Below are 16,374 nucleotides of genomic sequence, written 5' to 3'. Positions count from 1 at the left end.
TCCCTGAGTTGTATGTTTCTGTCACATGAGACCAAAGTTGATTTTTGTTTTGGTTTCGTCCAATAATTGGATCCTGCGAGATTTTTATGTAGACACGACAAAGATGTTTATCTTCGTCAATTGCATAATTCTCACCACGAGAGGATGCCATTTGAGAGAGAAAAAACTAAAAGAAATGATATTTAGAAATTATAATTTTGCACTCCAAGATAACTTATATTTATAACAAAAAAATTTATGGCTTAAGATGACAATCATATGGTATTGATTAAAAGAGAACCTGATGGACAATCTAGACTGTAGGATTAGATTTCCTGGATAAGATTATAATTCGACAGTTCAGATTAAAAGCAAATATGATGAACGATATAGATTGTATGATTGGATTTTCTGGATAAGATAACAATCCAACGGTATAGATTTAAAGATACTTTGATGGACGCTCTAGATTTTATCATTGAATTTTCTGGATATGATAACAATCCGACGATGTAGATTAAGAGAAAATCCTATGGACGACCTAGATTGTACGATTAGATTTCCTAGATAAGATAATAATCCATCGGTTTAGATTAAAAGAAAAATATGATGGATGGTCTATATAATGAGCATACGCAATAATAATTTATCCAATATCCACGAAAATGAATTCACAAGTTTTCAGCCCTTTATTTCCATCTTCCTCTTCTAGCTCATCTAATGGTGATCTTGATGATCTCAAAGATAGTTATATCAAAGAAGAGCATTTGATAGCTCCACAAATTCACAATAACAATATTATCCTATGTGAGAGTGTAAGACATCAAAATGCCAATATTACGCATGGTGGTTCAGTTCCTGGTCGTAGAACAATCTATCGTGATCGAGAAAATGCTGCTCAAAACCTCTTCAACGACTACTTTGTTGAAAATCCAACATATAATGAAGAAATGTTTCGTCGACGATTTCGAATGTCTCGAATTTTATTTCTTCATATTGTGGATGCTGTTCAAAATCATGATAGTTATTTTGTGCAACGAAGAAATGCAGCCGGGAAACTAGGCTTAACTACACTTCAAAAAGTCACGGCTGCATTCCGGATACTAACATATGCATTACCAGCAGATGCAACTGATGAGTATATCAAAATTGGTGAGTCTACTGCAATTGAATGCGTAAAAAGATTTTGTCGTGCTATTGTGGAGATATTTAAAGGGCAATATTTAAGATCGCCTACTGCTAATGATATTGCTAGACTACTTCATATTGGGGAGCAACGTGGCTTCCCAAGAATGTTAGGTAGCCTAGATTGTATGCACTGGAGGTGGAAAAATTGTCCAACAGCTTGGGCAGGACAATATGCAGGTCGCAGTGGATCTCCAACAATAATTCTTGAAGTGGTAGCGGACTATGATCTTTGGATTTGGCATGCATATTTTGGTATGCCCGGATCTAACAATGATATTAATGTTTTAGAGACATCTCATCTTTTCTCTGACCTTACTAGAGGTATTGCTCCCCCGGCGCACTTTGTTCTTCAAGGAATAGAATACAATATGGAGTATTATTTATCTGATAATATATACCCAAAATGTTCAACGCTTGTACAAACAATTCATGATCCATGTGCTCCAAAAAAAAAATATTTTGCAACAAAACAAGAAGTGTGTAGAAAAGATGTTGAACGTGCATTCGGAGTTCTTCAAAGTCGTTTCGCAATTGTGGCAAACCCATCACGTTTTTGGAGCAAAAGTGATTTGCATGATATAATGACTGCATGCATAATAATGCATAATATGGTAGTTGAGTATGAACGAAATCTTGATGCACCGATCGAAGATGTGACAGAAGTACCTATTCCGAATATTGAAAATGCAGAGAATGAAAATAGTCGATTTCAGCAATTTATTGGTCGATATAAAATCATTAGAAATGTGGATGCCCATATCGCCCTTCGAAATGCATTGATTGATCATTTATGGAAAACATTTTCTAATGCAGAAAATTAATGTCGTTGAATGTGTAAGTGCGTTTTTTTTACCATGTAACTGTGTGTTCGTTGAATAAATATTATTATGCAATATTATATTTTAATTTTGTTGTTATTTAACTCAACTTAAAAATGTTAATTAATAAATAATATACGAATTCATATAATTTTTAATTAAATTTACCACATTAATTTGTATAATAAAAATAAATTATAAAATATATGTAAAAATAAAGAATATTATGAAATATTCTTTTGGTGTAGAGATTTGGTGAAGACTGCTGGAGATAAAATATGGATTGCACTATAATAGTGTAAAATGTGGCACTATTTTAGTGTCAACTGCTGGAGATGGTCTTAGAGTGTCAATCAATATATATATATATATATATATATATATATATATATATATATATATAAGATTTTAAAAAATTTCAAAGACCATAGAGATCCGTCACTACTAAAAAAATCACATTTTAACTTAATAAAACTCATAAACTTTTTTTTTGTGTCATTTTATATTGTATTTTAAAATTTTAATTTAGAGTACAGAAAATATTTTTTACTAATTTTGTAGATAATTTTGAGTACGAAAAAACTTCATGAAAATAAAATTTAAAAAGTTGAATTTTGGTTTTGGAAGAGAAGTTAACGCTTATCAATAAACGAAAAGACAAAAGTTAAATTATTTAATTTGAGTCAATAATAGAGAAAGAAATTGGTTCAATTAAAAAATATTGTATGTAGACTCATTAGCCCAATGGAGACCAATTATTTAATTTAAAATTTTAAAAACACAAAACAAAATTGAGAATAGAAATGAAAGTTGAGGGAATCGAACTTGAAACCTATTGACAAAAATAGTCTTGGCAGCTGAGCTATGTTAATATCAACTAGCAATTTTATATATATATAAAATTCATAACCCTATTGTCGTCATCTACTCCACATTTAAGAAAAAAAAAACTCCTTATTCGAATTATTTATAATATGATGATTTAAAGCAGAAAATCCGCATTCTCAACATTCATGTGTTTTTTTATACAATAGATTAATATTTTCAATATTTTTCACTTTTTTACCAATAATCATCAACTCTCCAACTCATCCACTACAGAACTTGTAGATAGTTACGAAAAATTCTCAAGAATCACATATTTTGAATTTGCCATTTCAACATGTTCAATAATGTCCTCCTGTCAACATTTTCTTGAACTAGCATATCGCACAGGGTTTGTCTAGTATAGTTTACCTGATTAGCGTAGTTTGCAGGCTATTGCGTTAGTCCGGGGATTTACCCAGAGCGCACCGAAAAGTAACGGCTGCGGGTTCCCACAAAAAAAAAATGAATTTGTCATTTCAACATGTTCAATATTGTCTCCAATCAAGTACATGTATAACAAAAAATATAACTCTAAATGGTAAAAAATTGCTAAAAGTATTAATTACTCAAAGTTGTCGTCATTCAGAGTTTTTTTTTTTCCTCACAATTTCTAATTCTTTTGTGCATTTCGTATAGAATTTCCCATGTCATAAGATGTCTTGATCTATCCATCTTTTCAATTTATTTAAGTCCAACGTTAGCACATTTTTCACCAAAATTTCAAATTGACTTTTTCGAAGGAAAAATAAGATAGTTACTAATATACTGTCCACATAAAATAATTATATGTCTTCATGGGCCATCTGGTTACATGAAAACATATGTGATGTGGCATAAGTACAACATAACTTTCTGGTGGGGGTCTTTAAGCCACAACAGAGGTGGCCTACACTGGAAGAGTTGGGATACTCTCACAGCTCACAAGGCATATGGAGGTCTAGGATTCAGGAAAATTCATGAGTACAATCAGGCCTTGTTGGCAAAACAAAGCTGAAAACTAGTTACTGAGCCTAACTCTTTAATGTCTCAGGTCATCAAGGCCAGATATTATCCTCGTTCGAATTTTTTTGAAGCTAAGATTGGATCTAATCCCAGCTATGTGTGGCGTAGCATTTTGTCAACGCAGGATTTGATTAGGAAAGGGGCCAGAATTCGTATAGGTACGGGCATTGATACTTTGATTTGGGGACAGCCATGGCTTCCAGACCCTGATTTCCCTTATATTGTTTTTACTTGCCCGGCTACTCTGCAGAGATCAACTGTAAACTCTCTGCGTTCGTTGGAGGATGGTAGGTGGGATTTGGATATTCTTTATGATCTTTTTGAAGAGAGGGATGTGAGTTAATTTGTTCTGTCCCACTGAGTAGAAGAGGTAGTGAGGATAGTTGGTGCTGGGGTGACGATCGTAATGGTCATTATACTGTCAAGAGCGGATATAGACTGTTGACATCTCTCCAGTTTCCATCTGTTGGAAGGTCCCTGCTAAAGTTAAGAATTTTCTTTGGAGAACCCTTTATTTTTGTCTCCCAACGATGGTGGCATTAAAACGACGTCGAGTCGATGTTGTTGAGTGGTGTCCCATTTGTCGCCATGATCCGGAGGATGAGTTACATACTTTAGTTTCTTGCCCTTTTGCGCGTAGTGTCTGGAATCTCACTTCTCTTGGAAGATACATGGGGTCACAGGGTCAATTAGTGATTGGTGGAATCAGTGGGTGATGCATAGTGGTGGAGCAGAATTAGAAGTGGTGGCAGTGGTATTATGGAGTATTTGGCTTAATAGAAATGAAGTAGTTTGGAATGCTAAACATAAATCAGCAGCTTTAATTCTTCAATTTGCATTGGATTTGCTTTCTCAGTGGGGGTTTGCGCATCAGAGGCACTCTTCTTTGAGTCTGCCTCAAGAGTCTTTGGCTAATGTTCATTGGTTAAAACCACCTTATCCTTCTCTTAAATGCAACGTTGATGCCGCTTTATTTGAGAATCCTCCAAGGATGGGTTTTGGCTGTATCTTACGGGATCATCTTGGGTTGGTTGTAGCTGCTATTCATGGTGTTATTCTTGGGTCTTTTTCTCCGTCTACGGCAGAAGCGCTGGGCATTCGTGAGGCTTTGAGCTGGATAAAGGATACTAATGTTTCGAATGTGATTGTCGAATCGAATGCGCTTGTGGTTATTAATGCTCTTATTAACCCATCAGGGGATGCTTCTAGCCATGGTTTGATTTTGGAAGATTGTTTAGTCCTAGCGTTAGACTTATAATCTTGTGTTTTCTCTTTTGCACGTAGATCAGCGAATTATGCGGCTCATGCTTTGGCTAAACGGCTGGTTCTTTGTCTGGTTATGAAGGCAGGATTATTCCATCACCTTCTTTGATTTCTAATGTAATTTCTGATTTTGTGGAGTTATAAAATTCTTCTTTTTATTCAAAAAAAAAAATATCAAATATTTTTGAATAATAAATGATAATTTTTTAAAAATAAAAATCATGAATCAAAAGAGATTTGTTTACTTCACGGGTAGAGAACTCCGGTAACGGCGACAACGATGTGACCGTGGCAAAAGTGGCGTTAGTGAAAGCTTGAGATGGTGGGTCCAATATTTGGCGAGCGACGGAGGGCAACATGGAGAGAACTTTCTACAATGAAAAAATGGAGAGAACTTTTTGAACTACCGAGAAGAGCGGTCACAATTTTGATTTTCAATTTTGGATTTCAAATGAACTAAATATTGGTTGAGTGGGTCATAAAAATCACCGAAATTAGTGAACATAGCTTATATTGATAAATCTTCAGATATTGGTGATGCTACATGTATACGAAGAATTACACATTGTACTTAAAATTACACAAAAATTTTAATATTTTATGAAAAGAAAATTTTCAAATAAAATGAATAAATAATTTTATAGCGTTTCCCTAATTTTATTGCAGTTTGCTGGGTAACTAGATGTAATTTACCATCAATCACCGAGATCTGAATATATATGTAAATAAAATAACTTATTGACACGTGTCAAAATTCAGCTGGCTGGCTTAGAGCCGAGAATCCACTTAACCCTTGAAACCCTCCTCGGTTGTCCACCGTGGAGTTACGATTCGTGAATTTTCTGCCGCCTCCTTTCCGATCAGCGCGAAAAACCCTACCCCTCGGGCATCTATCTGGAGATGGGAGATTACGGCGACGCCATGATACGCGATCAGAACGCCGCCGTTCAAGGCCGTACCAAGGCTCAGAACCGCGCCAATGTTTTGCAACTTAAACTGGTACTATCTTCGTGGCCTGATGTCTTTTTTTCTTATATATTAGGATTTCAGGTTCGCTAATTTGATTTGGGCCATTATGTTGATAGTACTAGATTTTATGTGAGCATGGTTGCCGTTAGCGAGTTTGACTAGTTTTTGGAAATGTTAATTTTACTTGAAAGGTTTTGACTTGAGGAGTGTTGTTCTGATTTTCATGGGGTACGGGTGTTCATCTGTAAATGGGTGATACTGACTGTATTTCTTATGCTATAATTCATAATTGGCGATTTCGTTAATTGTCATTGTTCCAGATTGGTCAAAGTCACCCCACTGGCTTAACAAATAATCTTCTGAAGTTGTTTGAGCCACGTCAGCCGTTGGTGTACAAACCACCTCCAGAGAAGAGGAAATGCCCTCCATATACCGGTAGTTGTTGTTTTAACAGTTCAGTTTTGTTGAAAGGTCTATTGAAGAATTATTCATCACGGGCAATTCAAACTACGGATTCTTATGGGGTGATTTTTGTCCTTGTGTTCTTATTTGATTCAGGTGTGGCACAATTAGTTAGTGAATTTGCAAATCCTGGCGATCCTGAGTATGCAACCCCTGTTCAGAAGGGTGAGACTCCGGTAAGACTTTTCCATGTGAATGTCAAAGTTCATACGTTTGTACATTTTTTTGTTATATTAGGAACTATTTGATCTATCCATGCTATGATTTGACTTAGATTTGTTGAACAATGGAAAATCTGCATATGCGTACCTCAACCCCTGCAATTTGCAAATATAATAAACCTTATTCATTGTAACAAGGAATTGAAGAGTTGAAATCACTGTTTTTCATTTGTAATTATCAGTTCCTATCATGGACTTTAATGTTGCTCTTATAGTAAAGTTCGGCATCACAGCATTCACTTCTTACATGTTGGATTTTTTTCTATTGACTACCTTCTCGTATCAAGGCACAAAGAAGGGCCAGGATTCATGCAATACGGCTGGAGGAAGGAGCCAAAAAGGCTGCAGATGAGTTTGAGAGATGTAATTACAACTTCCCTTGAATCTAAAAATGATCATAGCTTGCACCATTGCACCCGTTGGCGGCGTATACTTGTTATACTTATTCGTTTATTTGTTTGTTTTCAAAATTGTATCTTCATCATGATAGACAATAACTGTAGCTACTGGACTTTTTCAAACTCTGTGACTACTAGTCCTTGCTGAACTTATAATCTCATGTGATTTTATCTGCAGATGATCCAAATAACGACCCAAATATTTCTGGAGATCCTTACAAAACATTGTTTGTTGCTAGGCTTGTGAGTCCTCCTTTTCTCAATTAATCAGTTGTACTCCTTTGTTTATTGTATTTCGTAGGTTGACCCATTTCATGTTTTTTCCCCAGAATTATGAGACATCTGAGAGCAGGATCAAAAGGGAATTTGAGGCTTATGGCCCAATCAAGAGGGTAGGTATTGTATAGAACCCCTGAATGGGGCTCAGGTTATCTTTTGGGTTGGTAAGAGTTTTACATTGATCATAATACTATCGTTCGTCTTTGTTTCAACTGTTGAAAGGTTTCAAAACTTCCAGTCTTTCACACTAAATTGGTTTCCCTTCAGCACCTTCATTAATGCAAGAGAAAGATGAATAATTATTTATGATATTATCTAATGGAATTCAAATAAAACAAAGTTGTAACAACTGAATTACTGGGAAATTTGGTCTCTCTGGACCGGAAATCAGAATGGTTTGAAGTTTCTTGCATCCAGTGAAGTATGAAATCTTTGTATTTTTCGCCTAGATAGATAAACATTGGGATTTCTGTCTCATTTTCCAGGAAATTACATTTGCATTCATTTTGACTGATTTGGTCTGGTCAGATAATTTATTACGGGCTTGGATTTATTCATTTTGGCTGAACGTGTGCATCCAAATCATATTATCATCTCATCATTTATGCTCATTAGTTAGAATCATTCTCATTTCTTCACTGGAATCATGACTGGATTGATCAAACCGAAAGGTAGTAACCCGAGCTGTAACTTCGGTTCAACTAATTGCAGTTGGGTTATTTTGCTAATTCTTTTATCCCTTGTGGCTTTTTGACCCGGAAATCTTTTCAAAGCTAGGAGGGTGGTATAGTATTAGCACGAATCCAACCATATAGCTCATTGTGTAAGTATCAAACTTGGTAAGAGGGAAAATTTCCTGGATTGGTGCTTATTTGCATTGATTATCTTGTGTACTATTTAAAACTGGATGGGATGTGCATCTCATCCCTTCGAAGGTGAAATTTTAATCTGTATGCTTTGAAGCCTTTTCTTTTGGTCATTATTTCAACAAACGTGGGAGGCAACTTTTTCCTGCACAGGGTAAAACACACTGGGAGTATAACATCTCTCTTCTACTTTTAATATGCACTACCTTTATTGCTACTGAATTCTTATTTTCTGATTCAAAGGCTGTAAAAGCGCTGTACAAATAAAAAGTTATATGGGTTATCGATCTATCATTCACAGTTATTTGATTGGTTTAAGTAAAAACCCCGGGTAAGGGGAGGTTAGTTTACATAGCTTCTGGTAAATGGGCCTCTGTTTTATCACAACTCTAGCAGTGATGGTGATGCATCTCGCCTGGGAGCTCTATGATTAAAGGTGAGCACGGCTAATTAGGCGCAGTGCCTGTCTGCCGTGCCCATAGGCATTATAATCGAATTCTTACAAAATTAAAACAATTATTAAAAAACTTCTGTATTTTTGTATTATCTCAGTTGTTCAAATATAGCTTCCTGATCTTATCCTTTTGAGTTTCAGATTAGCTTGATTACAGATAAAGAGACAAGTAAACCCCGGGGTTATGCTTTTATCGAGTATACACATACACGAGATATGAAAGGTTTTTCCATGGCCATGATTCCCTTTTTGTTTTTCTCCCCTGTAATCTGACAGTTAATAATATATTTGTTCATATGTCATGCAGCGGCATATAAGCAAGCAGACAGCAAAAAAATTGATAACAGAAGGGTGTTTGTGGATGTTGAACGTGGTAGAACTGTTCCAAATTGGCGACCTCGAAGGCTTGGCGGTGGGCTTGGAACAACTCGGGTTGGTAGTGGAGAGCTTAGCCAGAAGTATCCAGGAAGGTAATGCTTTTATCCGCAGGCACTTTTAAACTAACTCACGCTTAAAAATTTCTTGATGATGCCAAGAAGAATCTATCTTTATTTTATTTTGAACTTTGAAAGATAGTTGGTCCCTGTCATCTTTAATCTCTTGAGGCTGAGATCTTACAGGTTTCATGATCAGCTCATAAGTCATAATGAATGTTTTCCATGCAAATTTGCGTGGAAGTTTAATTCTGTTCATTTTATGCTGTAAAGCAATTTTTCTGAATGCTCATGTTTATTTCCAAACACCTCAAGTTAATTTCTGTTATATTATACTTCTTGTCATGCTTATGGCACCATGACATTCATGTTGTATTGAGTGCATAATGATAATCATTATCTTCTGTTTTTTTAGAGAGCAACTGCAGTCTGGAGGAATATCTGTGTCTGAGGAGCCAAGAGTTCGAGATGAAGGAGATAGGTAACATTATCACTGTTTTAGCCTAATTACAGCGTATACAAATTATTGCTTATATACTGCTAAACTTGACGAAACTAGATCTTTCATTATCTGTTGATTTTGGTAGATATTGCAAATTTTCCATTCTTTTAATGTAATACCTATTGGCATTTTATGATCTAAATTTCATTTCTGGCTGATATCCTTATGGATAGGGAGAAATCTCGGGATCGGGGGAGGGAGAAGGAGAGAGAGCGGGAAAGGTCCCGTGAGCTATCAAATGATAGACCAAAGGACCGTGACCATAGAGATGATAGGCATCATAGGAATCGTGACAGAAATAGAGACAGAGACCGGGAAAGGGACAGGGAGAGAGACCATGGTCGAGATCGGGAGAGGGATCGAACCCGTGATCGTGGTCGGGAACGTGAGAAGGAACGAAACCGTGATAGGGAACGTGGCCATGACCGTCATCGTGATAGGGAAAGGGAAAGGGACCGAGACAGGGATAATGAAGTCGGGGATGACTACGACAGAGGACGTCCTCACGACCATGACCATGACCAAGATCGTGTTGATTCTAAACATGAAAGAGACCGCGGCTCTAGAGATCGAGATTATGATGGTGCAGAAGCAGAAGATAATCGTGGGTGGCCTGATCAGCCTGAACATGGACATGGGTATTCAGAAACTGAGCACGATCGTGGACACTACTATGAGCACCATGGTCGAGGACAGTACAACGATCAAGATGGCCAGCGTGATTATGACCGTTATAGGGAAGCTGACCGTGATGATGATCACGATGATCAGATGGATGATGATTATGGATACCACCGAGCAGCATCTGATCCTAAAGGAAGGGATAATCTGAGGTCAGATTAACTTTATATATACAAGTACGTTACAAGTACGATTTAAGACCTTGCTTGGATTGAACATGGTTATGTACTTCTGGGTTGTATCATGAATTTATGGTTTGTCTTTTATGTGTTTCAACTAGACAATCATCTCTTTTTTTATATATAGATTTTATCATCATCTTCTTTATGATTTTACTATCTGTTGTTTTGGAGTTGGATTAACTCATCTGGCAACTTTTACATAATCACGAATTCTACACTCAGTGCTCCTAATCACTTGATTTGATATATGTTGTTTTCTGTTTACTGGACAAGAAGAATGCGTATAGCGCTAATTCCAGTACTCTGGAAAAGCTAGAGCATGATTCACATATTCACAACTCTAGAACACACATACTGTTTTTCAGGGCTAGAAATGGATTCATCATAAGCTGCAGCAAAGAAATTTTTCAAAAAAGGGTTCTTGGTAGAAGACTGCAGCCAGTATCATGATCCCATAACATCCCCATCGTTTGCATAACCCTTAATTGGAAGGTATGATAGCTAATAATATATACACCTTGGACGAATCAATTCGTTTTGCGTTATTATTAAATTGTAAAGTTCTTGGTTCTTAAGTAGAAAGAAGATAATCCTAAATTAATATATGAAATTAATATCTATGAAAAAAAAGGTATATATGATCGATTAGAAACATCTTTTGAAGGGCATACAGAAAATTTGAAGAGGTCCAAATATATATCAGACGCAACGCAAGTGCAGTGCAAGATGAAATGCTTTACTACTAGGGTTTTAGGAAGACGCCAATAAAAAGATACGTATTAACAAAACTTCACACTATTATTTCACAAAAGACGCCAATACAAATACACATATAGTGATACACACGTGAAGACACAAATATTGAATAGTTTACAATACATGCCACTGAACTGGGAAAACTGATCAAACATCGTTCTTGATGGAAGAACTGTAGCCGGTATCATGATACCTATCCCACAGCATCACACCTCCGTATTTTGCAGAACCCTTTATTGCTGGAAGCACTTGTGAAGCAAGATCACTTACTGGTACAAATCCAGTTCCTGCAGCCTGCGGTGATGCCGGTAAACCCAAGAATATCTTGGCCGCTGGAATAGAATTCCAATCTTTCCAAGCTTCTTCGAAGCTCTTCATACCAGAAGAAAACTGGCAAGGAGGGTTGTTGTAGAACTGTACCCATACATAGTCAAAAAGACCAGTTTGAAGAGCGTTTCCGACATAATAGTCCGGGAATGGACACTGTGGTGCTGCAGTCAAGTACACTTTCTTGTCCCTCTTTCCATAGTTTGAAAGGTATCGCGCCAAATCGTCCCAGTAAAGATTGGTCCCTCCCTCAATGTCAAAGTCAATTCCATCGAGAACGGCTTCTCCTAATGGGCGAGATGACGATTTTCCGCCCAAAAAATTATTCCAAAGATATGTTGCAACTTGTCTGGCATCCTCAGCGGAGGAGAGGTAATAGCTTCCGGCTCCTCCTCCGATTGAGAGCATCACTTTTATGCCTTTTGCTTGACATGATTTGATTTCAGAACTCAAATGAGTGCAGCCATTGGTGTAGGGATCACAGTGACCAGCAAGATTGATCATGGGAGTCTGGCCATTGCCAAATGTGGGGAGAAACGCTAAGTTTACGAATTGGTAGTTTCCGGTGGCACAAGTTTCAGCTAAAGTGCCTTCATTTCCGTTTTGACCCCAGTAGATGGAGATTTTTCCGGCATCAGAATGGTTAAGTACGAGAAAAATGGATAAGAAGATTACCGTCAATGGAATCGGAGCCATCGAGATCGAGCAGTTTCTTGATTTTGGTGAGATATTCAGTTGTTTCTGTGCAGGAGTTTGGGGCATATTGTCGAGTTTATATAGTAAATGTGGAGGGTTAAGGACAAAAGAGAGTCTTGGATCAGATTTGGAGTTTTGTTTCGGCAATGTTGTGAATTGATCTGCTTAGCGTGCACGGGCTGCTGCTGTTTATCTATTGAATACTGGTGTGGCCTTTTTCATTTGTTAACATATGGGTGATCTCAAGTCTAATATAAGGTTGATTTCATTGTCATATAAAGTTGAATTAATACAAACCATAAACCAAATCGTGACCATTATAATTTGGTAATTTTTCATGAATGGATCATTTGCTTACATGAAAAAGGTAACTGATTTGCATTTTCAAGCTCACATGCAATTTTATAAGGAATATAATTTGGTTTTTCAGCTTAAAAGGGCTAGTGTTCGTTTTCTATTGTTGAGTTGTGATCATTATTCTTTCCAACAACTTGGTTGCATTTATTCTGCATGAGCCAGATGAAAGTGCTTCCTCCCATCAAAAGGAAGCCACCATTATCAATTAATGTGGCACCAATCGTACCATGAATTGCTTCACTTTTAGCACACAATTATCATCAGACAACAGATCAGTAAAGCATGAAATCAAGACCTTTATCTTAGACTTCAATTTTACCAGGCAAGACACAAACCTTGCTGCTTGGAAACACCGTTGCCTATTTATTACAATATGTATGTATTTAGAAAGACAAGCTACCCCTGCTAAACTCGTGGTATGGTGAATTTGCCAACTCTTGGTGACATCAAGAATTGCGTATCAGAAATGGTCAAAATCTTCGGTATAGACATTCCTCCCGAGATCACAATCTCTACCGTCACATGCAAAAGCAAAAGGAGAAGAACACCGGATCAATAGTATCTTAGCAAATCCAAGAAAGTTCTAAATTTGCAGTTTTACGTCAAGATTTTACCTATCCCCTCTCGAACCGAAAGATTAGGCCTCATAATTTCTTTCGAATTGATAAGAAATATGTCTCCAAGATAAAGGTGGTTGGTGGGCACATAAACACAACAAAGTTCCTCTGTACCTGTACTTTTACGGAGAATAACGGTTGACGTAATGAAGCCAAACGCATACTCCCCAATACGAGGATGTTTTACAATGGCCACTTCTTTGAAGGCATGAGACGTCTGATCTGAACATGTGAAAGGCACTTGGTATCTCTAACAGTTGTGATATTTTCTAAAAATAAGTTAGATTAATTTCATTACCTGGAGAAATCGCTGCACTGATTTGTTTCGAGGCTGCATATATATAACTCATAAGGGGCATCTTCTTAATAAACCATTCCCCCAAAGAAAGAACCGAGGTACCAACCCAAGAAGACATGAACACTCCAACCAAGAAGATGAAAGTAATTGAGGTCACAAAGCCCAGGCCTGCCATTTTAAAAATCGAAACTATAGGTATTATATTGCTGAGACATATATCTCTCATTTTGTTGCCTCAACTATCAAATCGTTTTTCATTTTTATTTTTAATTGTGTGTATCATTATACAAATCTGGTATAAGCGGCTACCGAGGCATACCGAATGTGTTGATCCCCAGGTGGCTATAAACCGGGGAGAAGAACCCATCCACAAAATGAATGAACCACCAAGTGATGTAGAATGTGATGGCTATCGGAAGTAAGATAACACTGCAAAAAATGTAAACATCATTTGGCAAAGATTATCATGAAAACATACACAAAAACAATTTTCTAGATGTTCACTAATCTTCGTATAAAACAATTGAAAGGAGAAGGGTCGCAACCACTTCTGTGATTGCCCTCGCAGTCCCAAGGAACAACAAGCTGCCGACTTGTGAAGAGCAATATTCGAGAAACCAAAAAGGTAGTTAGCTTTATACATTTTATCTCTTTCCCATATATACTACTTAAAGTACTGCTAATTATGAACAAGTAATAGGAAAACAAGTTAGAATTAATGAAGTCCTTCAAAATATGGACACAAATATCAGTTACGTGGAAGTTATAGACCATGGAAAGAAATAAATACCTTGTTTTGAATTCATATATATATATATTCATTCTTGAATGGATCACAGAGAGCTTAATTATTACATGGTCGGTTTTTCCATTCTAACTCAAGGAAGTTAATTCATGATGATTTTAATATGGTTCTTGGCTTCATCTCAAATTAAAGTTAATTCATCGACCGCAAAGACAAGCAGTAAATGAGTTAGAAAAACAGAAAACAAGCAAGTACATAACTTTACGTGAGGGCATGAAATGAAACAAGAATATTATTAAGGCAAGAAAAAGTTTTTTTTTTCCGAACCGACCATCCTGACATAAACTTTTTCGATGCCCAACTACGAATAACCTTGCTGAATGCCTGCAAATTAAAGAAAAGAGATCCGAAAACATATATCAGCTTCCCTTCAAATCGTTAATTTGGATCACTCACAGTCACAGTAACTTTCAATTAAAGAGTTCATATTCATCATCAACTCGCAAATCAATTCAATCCGCGACAAATGAACATGGATGAAACCAAATGGAGAGCCCTATCGGCCTTCCATAATATATAAGCTGACAAATTAATTAATGCTCCACTTAATTATAATTCCCCAAAATCTAAAACCCAGCCAGGTTCACACGAACGAAGCTTACTGTACATTACGTAAATTCGAATTGTAATCACGGCATGCATGCCGTTCGTGGGATACAAAGAACAAAAAAAAATTAAATTAAATTAAAGTGCAAGTTGATAATGCAGTACGTACCTCCTTGCCGGCGGAGGATTGATGGGAGGCGGCGGGAGAATCGAACGGAGAAGATGAAACGGAGGAAGAATCATCAAATCCTCCGACGGTGGCAATGGGAATAAGGCGTTCCAGATCTCTATCCTTGGGCTCCCTCGTTCCCATGATGATATCTGTTACACTTTTTTCCCCAACCCCTCTTCTAATTAATTATAATTACCTCATTTTTTTAACCTTCCATCATATATTATATTCAAATTAATTAATTTGTTTAATTTTTTTAGTCCATTAAATTGTCAAATTTTGATTTCGGTGACCAATTAGTTTTAAATTTTTTTTCATTAACGTGATACTAGATATGTTCGTACTTTTTTTTATAACACGTCAATATTTTCTGTATCATATAAATAAATAAAAAATTTTAGGTATTGTACAAAAACAATCTTTTGAATACTTCATGGACTAAAACACAAAGTATAAAAATTAGAGGTATTGTACAAAAACAATTTTTTTGTAATTTTAGTCATTTTTCCTACTTGACACATATATATAATCAATGTAGTCGTGATTGGCGTTCATGTTTATCGTGTCACATCAACAACCCAATGGAAAATGAAAATTTGCAAAAATAAAAAAATTTAAAGAACTATAACTAAAATTTGGTAACATAGTAGTCCAAAGTTATAAAGTGACAAAATTACAAGATAAAAAAATAGAAATATCCAATGTTCTAAAACGCGATAGGCGGTAAGTGGGCGGTGACCCATCGCTTACCGCCTAGCCGTCTAGGAGACCGCCTTGATGGGGTCTAAACGGTTTTTTTTAAAACCTAAATAATAAATAACTTGGGATATTAATGTGTATTACTATAAAATATAATTTTTATGTCTTATGTTTTTCAGTTTTTGTACGAAACTCCTATAAAGTTTTAACAACAACATAGATATTAATAGATATCAAGTATTCATGTATAATACGAGATTTAATTTTTTTGCTTGACTTTTTTTTCTGCGCTTCTTCTTTCCTTCTATGTTTGTTTCTCGCGTCACGTCTCTTTCTTTTAGTTTTTCATTTTTAAATTTTTTTATAAAAAATAGTAATCGCCTAGGCGGATTTCTGCCGGCCTAGGAGGATTTCGGCCACCCTAGGCGGCTTGGGCGCTGCCTAGGCAAGAGATTAGGCGGACAACACCTAGAGGCCATAGCCTAACAAGAAAGCGAGGCGGTGGACAACCGCCTACCGCCTAGGCTGGACCTAGG

At 36.4% G+C, this 16,374-nt stretch overlaps 5 protein-coding genes across 6 annotated transcripts; 3 read left to right on the top strand and 2 right to left on the bottom strand.

The window, feature by feature from the left end:
* Positions 1-644: 644 nt before the first annotated feature.
* On the top strand, positions 645-1,988 carry LOC140890128 (uncharacterized). The gene is made up of 2 exons (XM_073297887.1): positions 645-1,273; positions 1,487-1,988. The coding sequence occupies exons 1-2, from the start codon at positions 645-647 to the stop codon at positions 1,986-1,988; spliced, it is 1,131 nt and encodes a 376-aa protein (XP_073153988.1).
* Positions 1,989-3,663: 1,675 nt separating this feature from the next.
* Positions 3,664-5,112, top strand: LOC140890127 (uncharacterized). The gene is made up of 3 exons (XM_073297886.1): positions 3,664-3,831; positions 3,883-4,188; positions 4,495-5,112. The coding sequence occupies exons 1-3, from the start codon at positions 3,664-3,666 to the stop codon at positions 5,110-5,112; spliced, it is 1,092 nt and encodes a 363-aa protein (XP_073153987.1).
* Positions 5,113-5,873: 761 nt separating this feature from the next.
* On the top strand, positions 5,874-11,687 carry LOC140886911 (U1 small nuclear ribonucleoprotein 70 kDa-like). Of its 2 annotated transcripts, XM_073293822.1 has the most exons (12): positions 5,874-6,116; positions 6,407-6,521; positions 6,645-6,724; positions 7,057-7,132; positions 7,346-7,410; positions 7,497-7,559; positions 8,908-8,989; positions 9,074-9,236; positions 9,616-9,681; positions 9,876-10,535; positions 10,931-11,057; positions 11,549-11,663. In XM_073293822.1, exons 1-11 carry the CDS (start codon positions 6,018-6,020, stop codon positions 11,013-11,015), a joined length of 1,554 nt encoding a protein of 517 aa, XP_073149923.1. In that variant the 5' UTR covers positions 5,874-6,017; the 3' UTR covers positions 11,016-11,057; positions 11,549-11,663. The 2 variants fall into 2 exon arrangements, with proteins under 2 accessions (XP_073149923.1, XP_073149924.1); XM_073293823.1 differs by lacking the exon at positions 10,931-11,057 and having other exon boundaries at positions 5,875-6,116; positions 11,549-11,687.
* LOC140886912 (acidic endochitinase-like) lies at positions 11,339-12,652 on the bottom strand. The gene has a single exon (XM_073293824.1). The coding sequence runs from the start codon at positions 12,408-12,410 to the stop codon at positions 11,469-11,471; it is 942 nt and encodes a 313-aa protein (XP_073149925.1). The 5' UTR covers positions 12,411-12,652; the 3' UTR covers positions 11,339-11,468.
* Positions 12,653-12,882: 230 nt separating this feature from the next.
* Positions 12,883-15,297, bottom strand: LOC140891558 (protein LIKE COV 3). Its single transcript, XM_073300111.1, has 6 exons — positions 15,137-15,297; positions 14,693-14,745; positions 13,936-14,045; positions 13,617-13,784; positions 13,316-13,540; positions 12,883-13,213 (listed from the first exon to the last, which is right to left on the bottom strand). The coding sequence occupies exons 1-6, from the start codon at positions 15,278-15,280 to the stop codon at positions 13,107-13,109; spliced, it is 807 nt and encodes a 268-aa protein (XP_073156212.1). The 5' UTR covers positions 15,281-15,297; the 3' UTR covers positions 12,883-13,106.
* Positions 15,298-16,374: the final 1,077 nt, after the last annotated feature.

Source organism: Henckelia pumila, chromosome 3 (genome assembly GCF_033568475.1).
Source record: "Henckelia pumila isolate YLH828 chromosome 3, ASM3356847v2, whole genome shotgun sequence".
NCBI classification, from domain to species: Eukaryota; Viridiplantae; Streptophyta; class Magnoliopsida; order Lamiales; family Gesneriaceae; genus Henckelia; species Henckelia pumila.
Note: the sequence above shows the minus strand (reverse complement) of the source record. Positions and strands in the feature narration are given on the sequence as shown.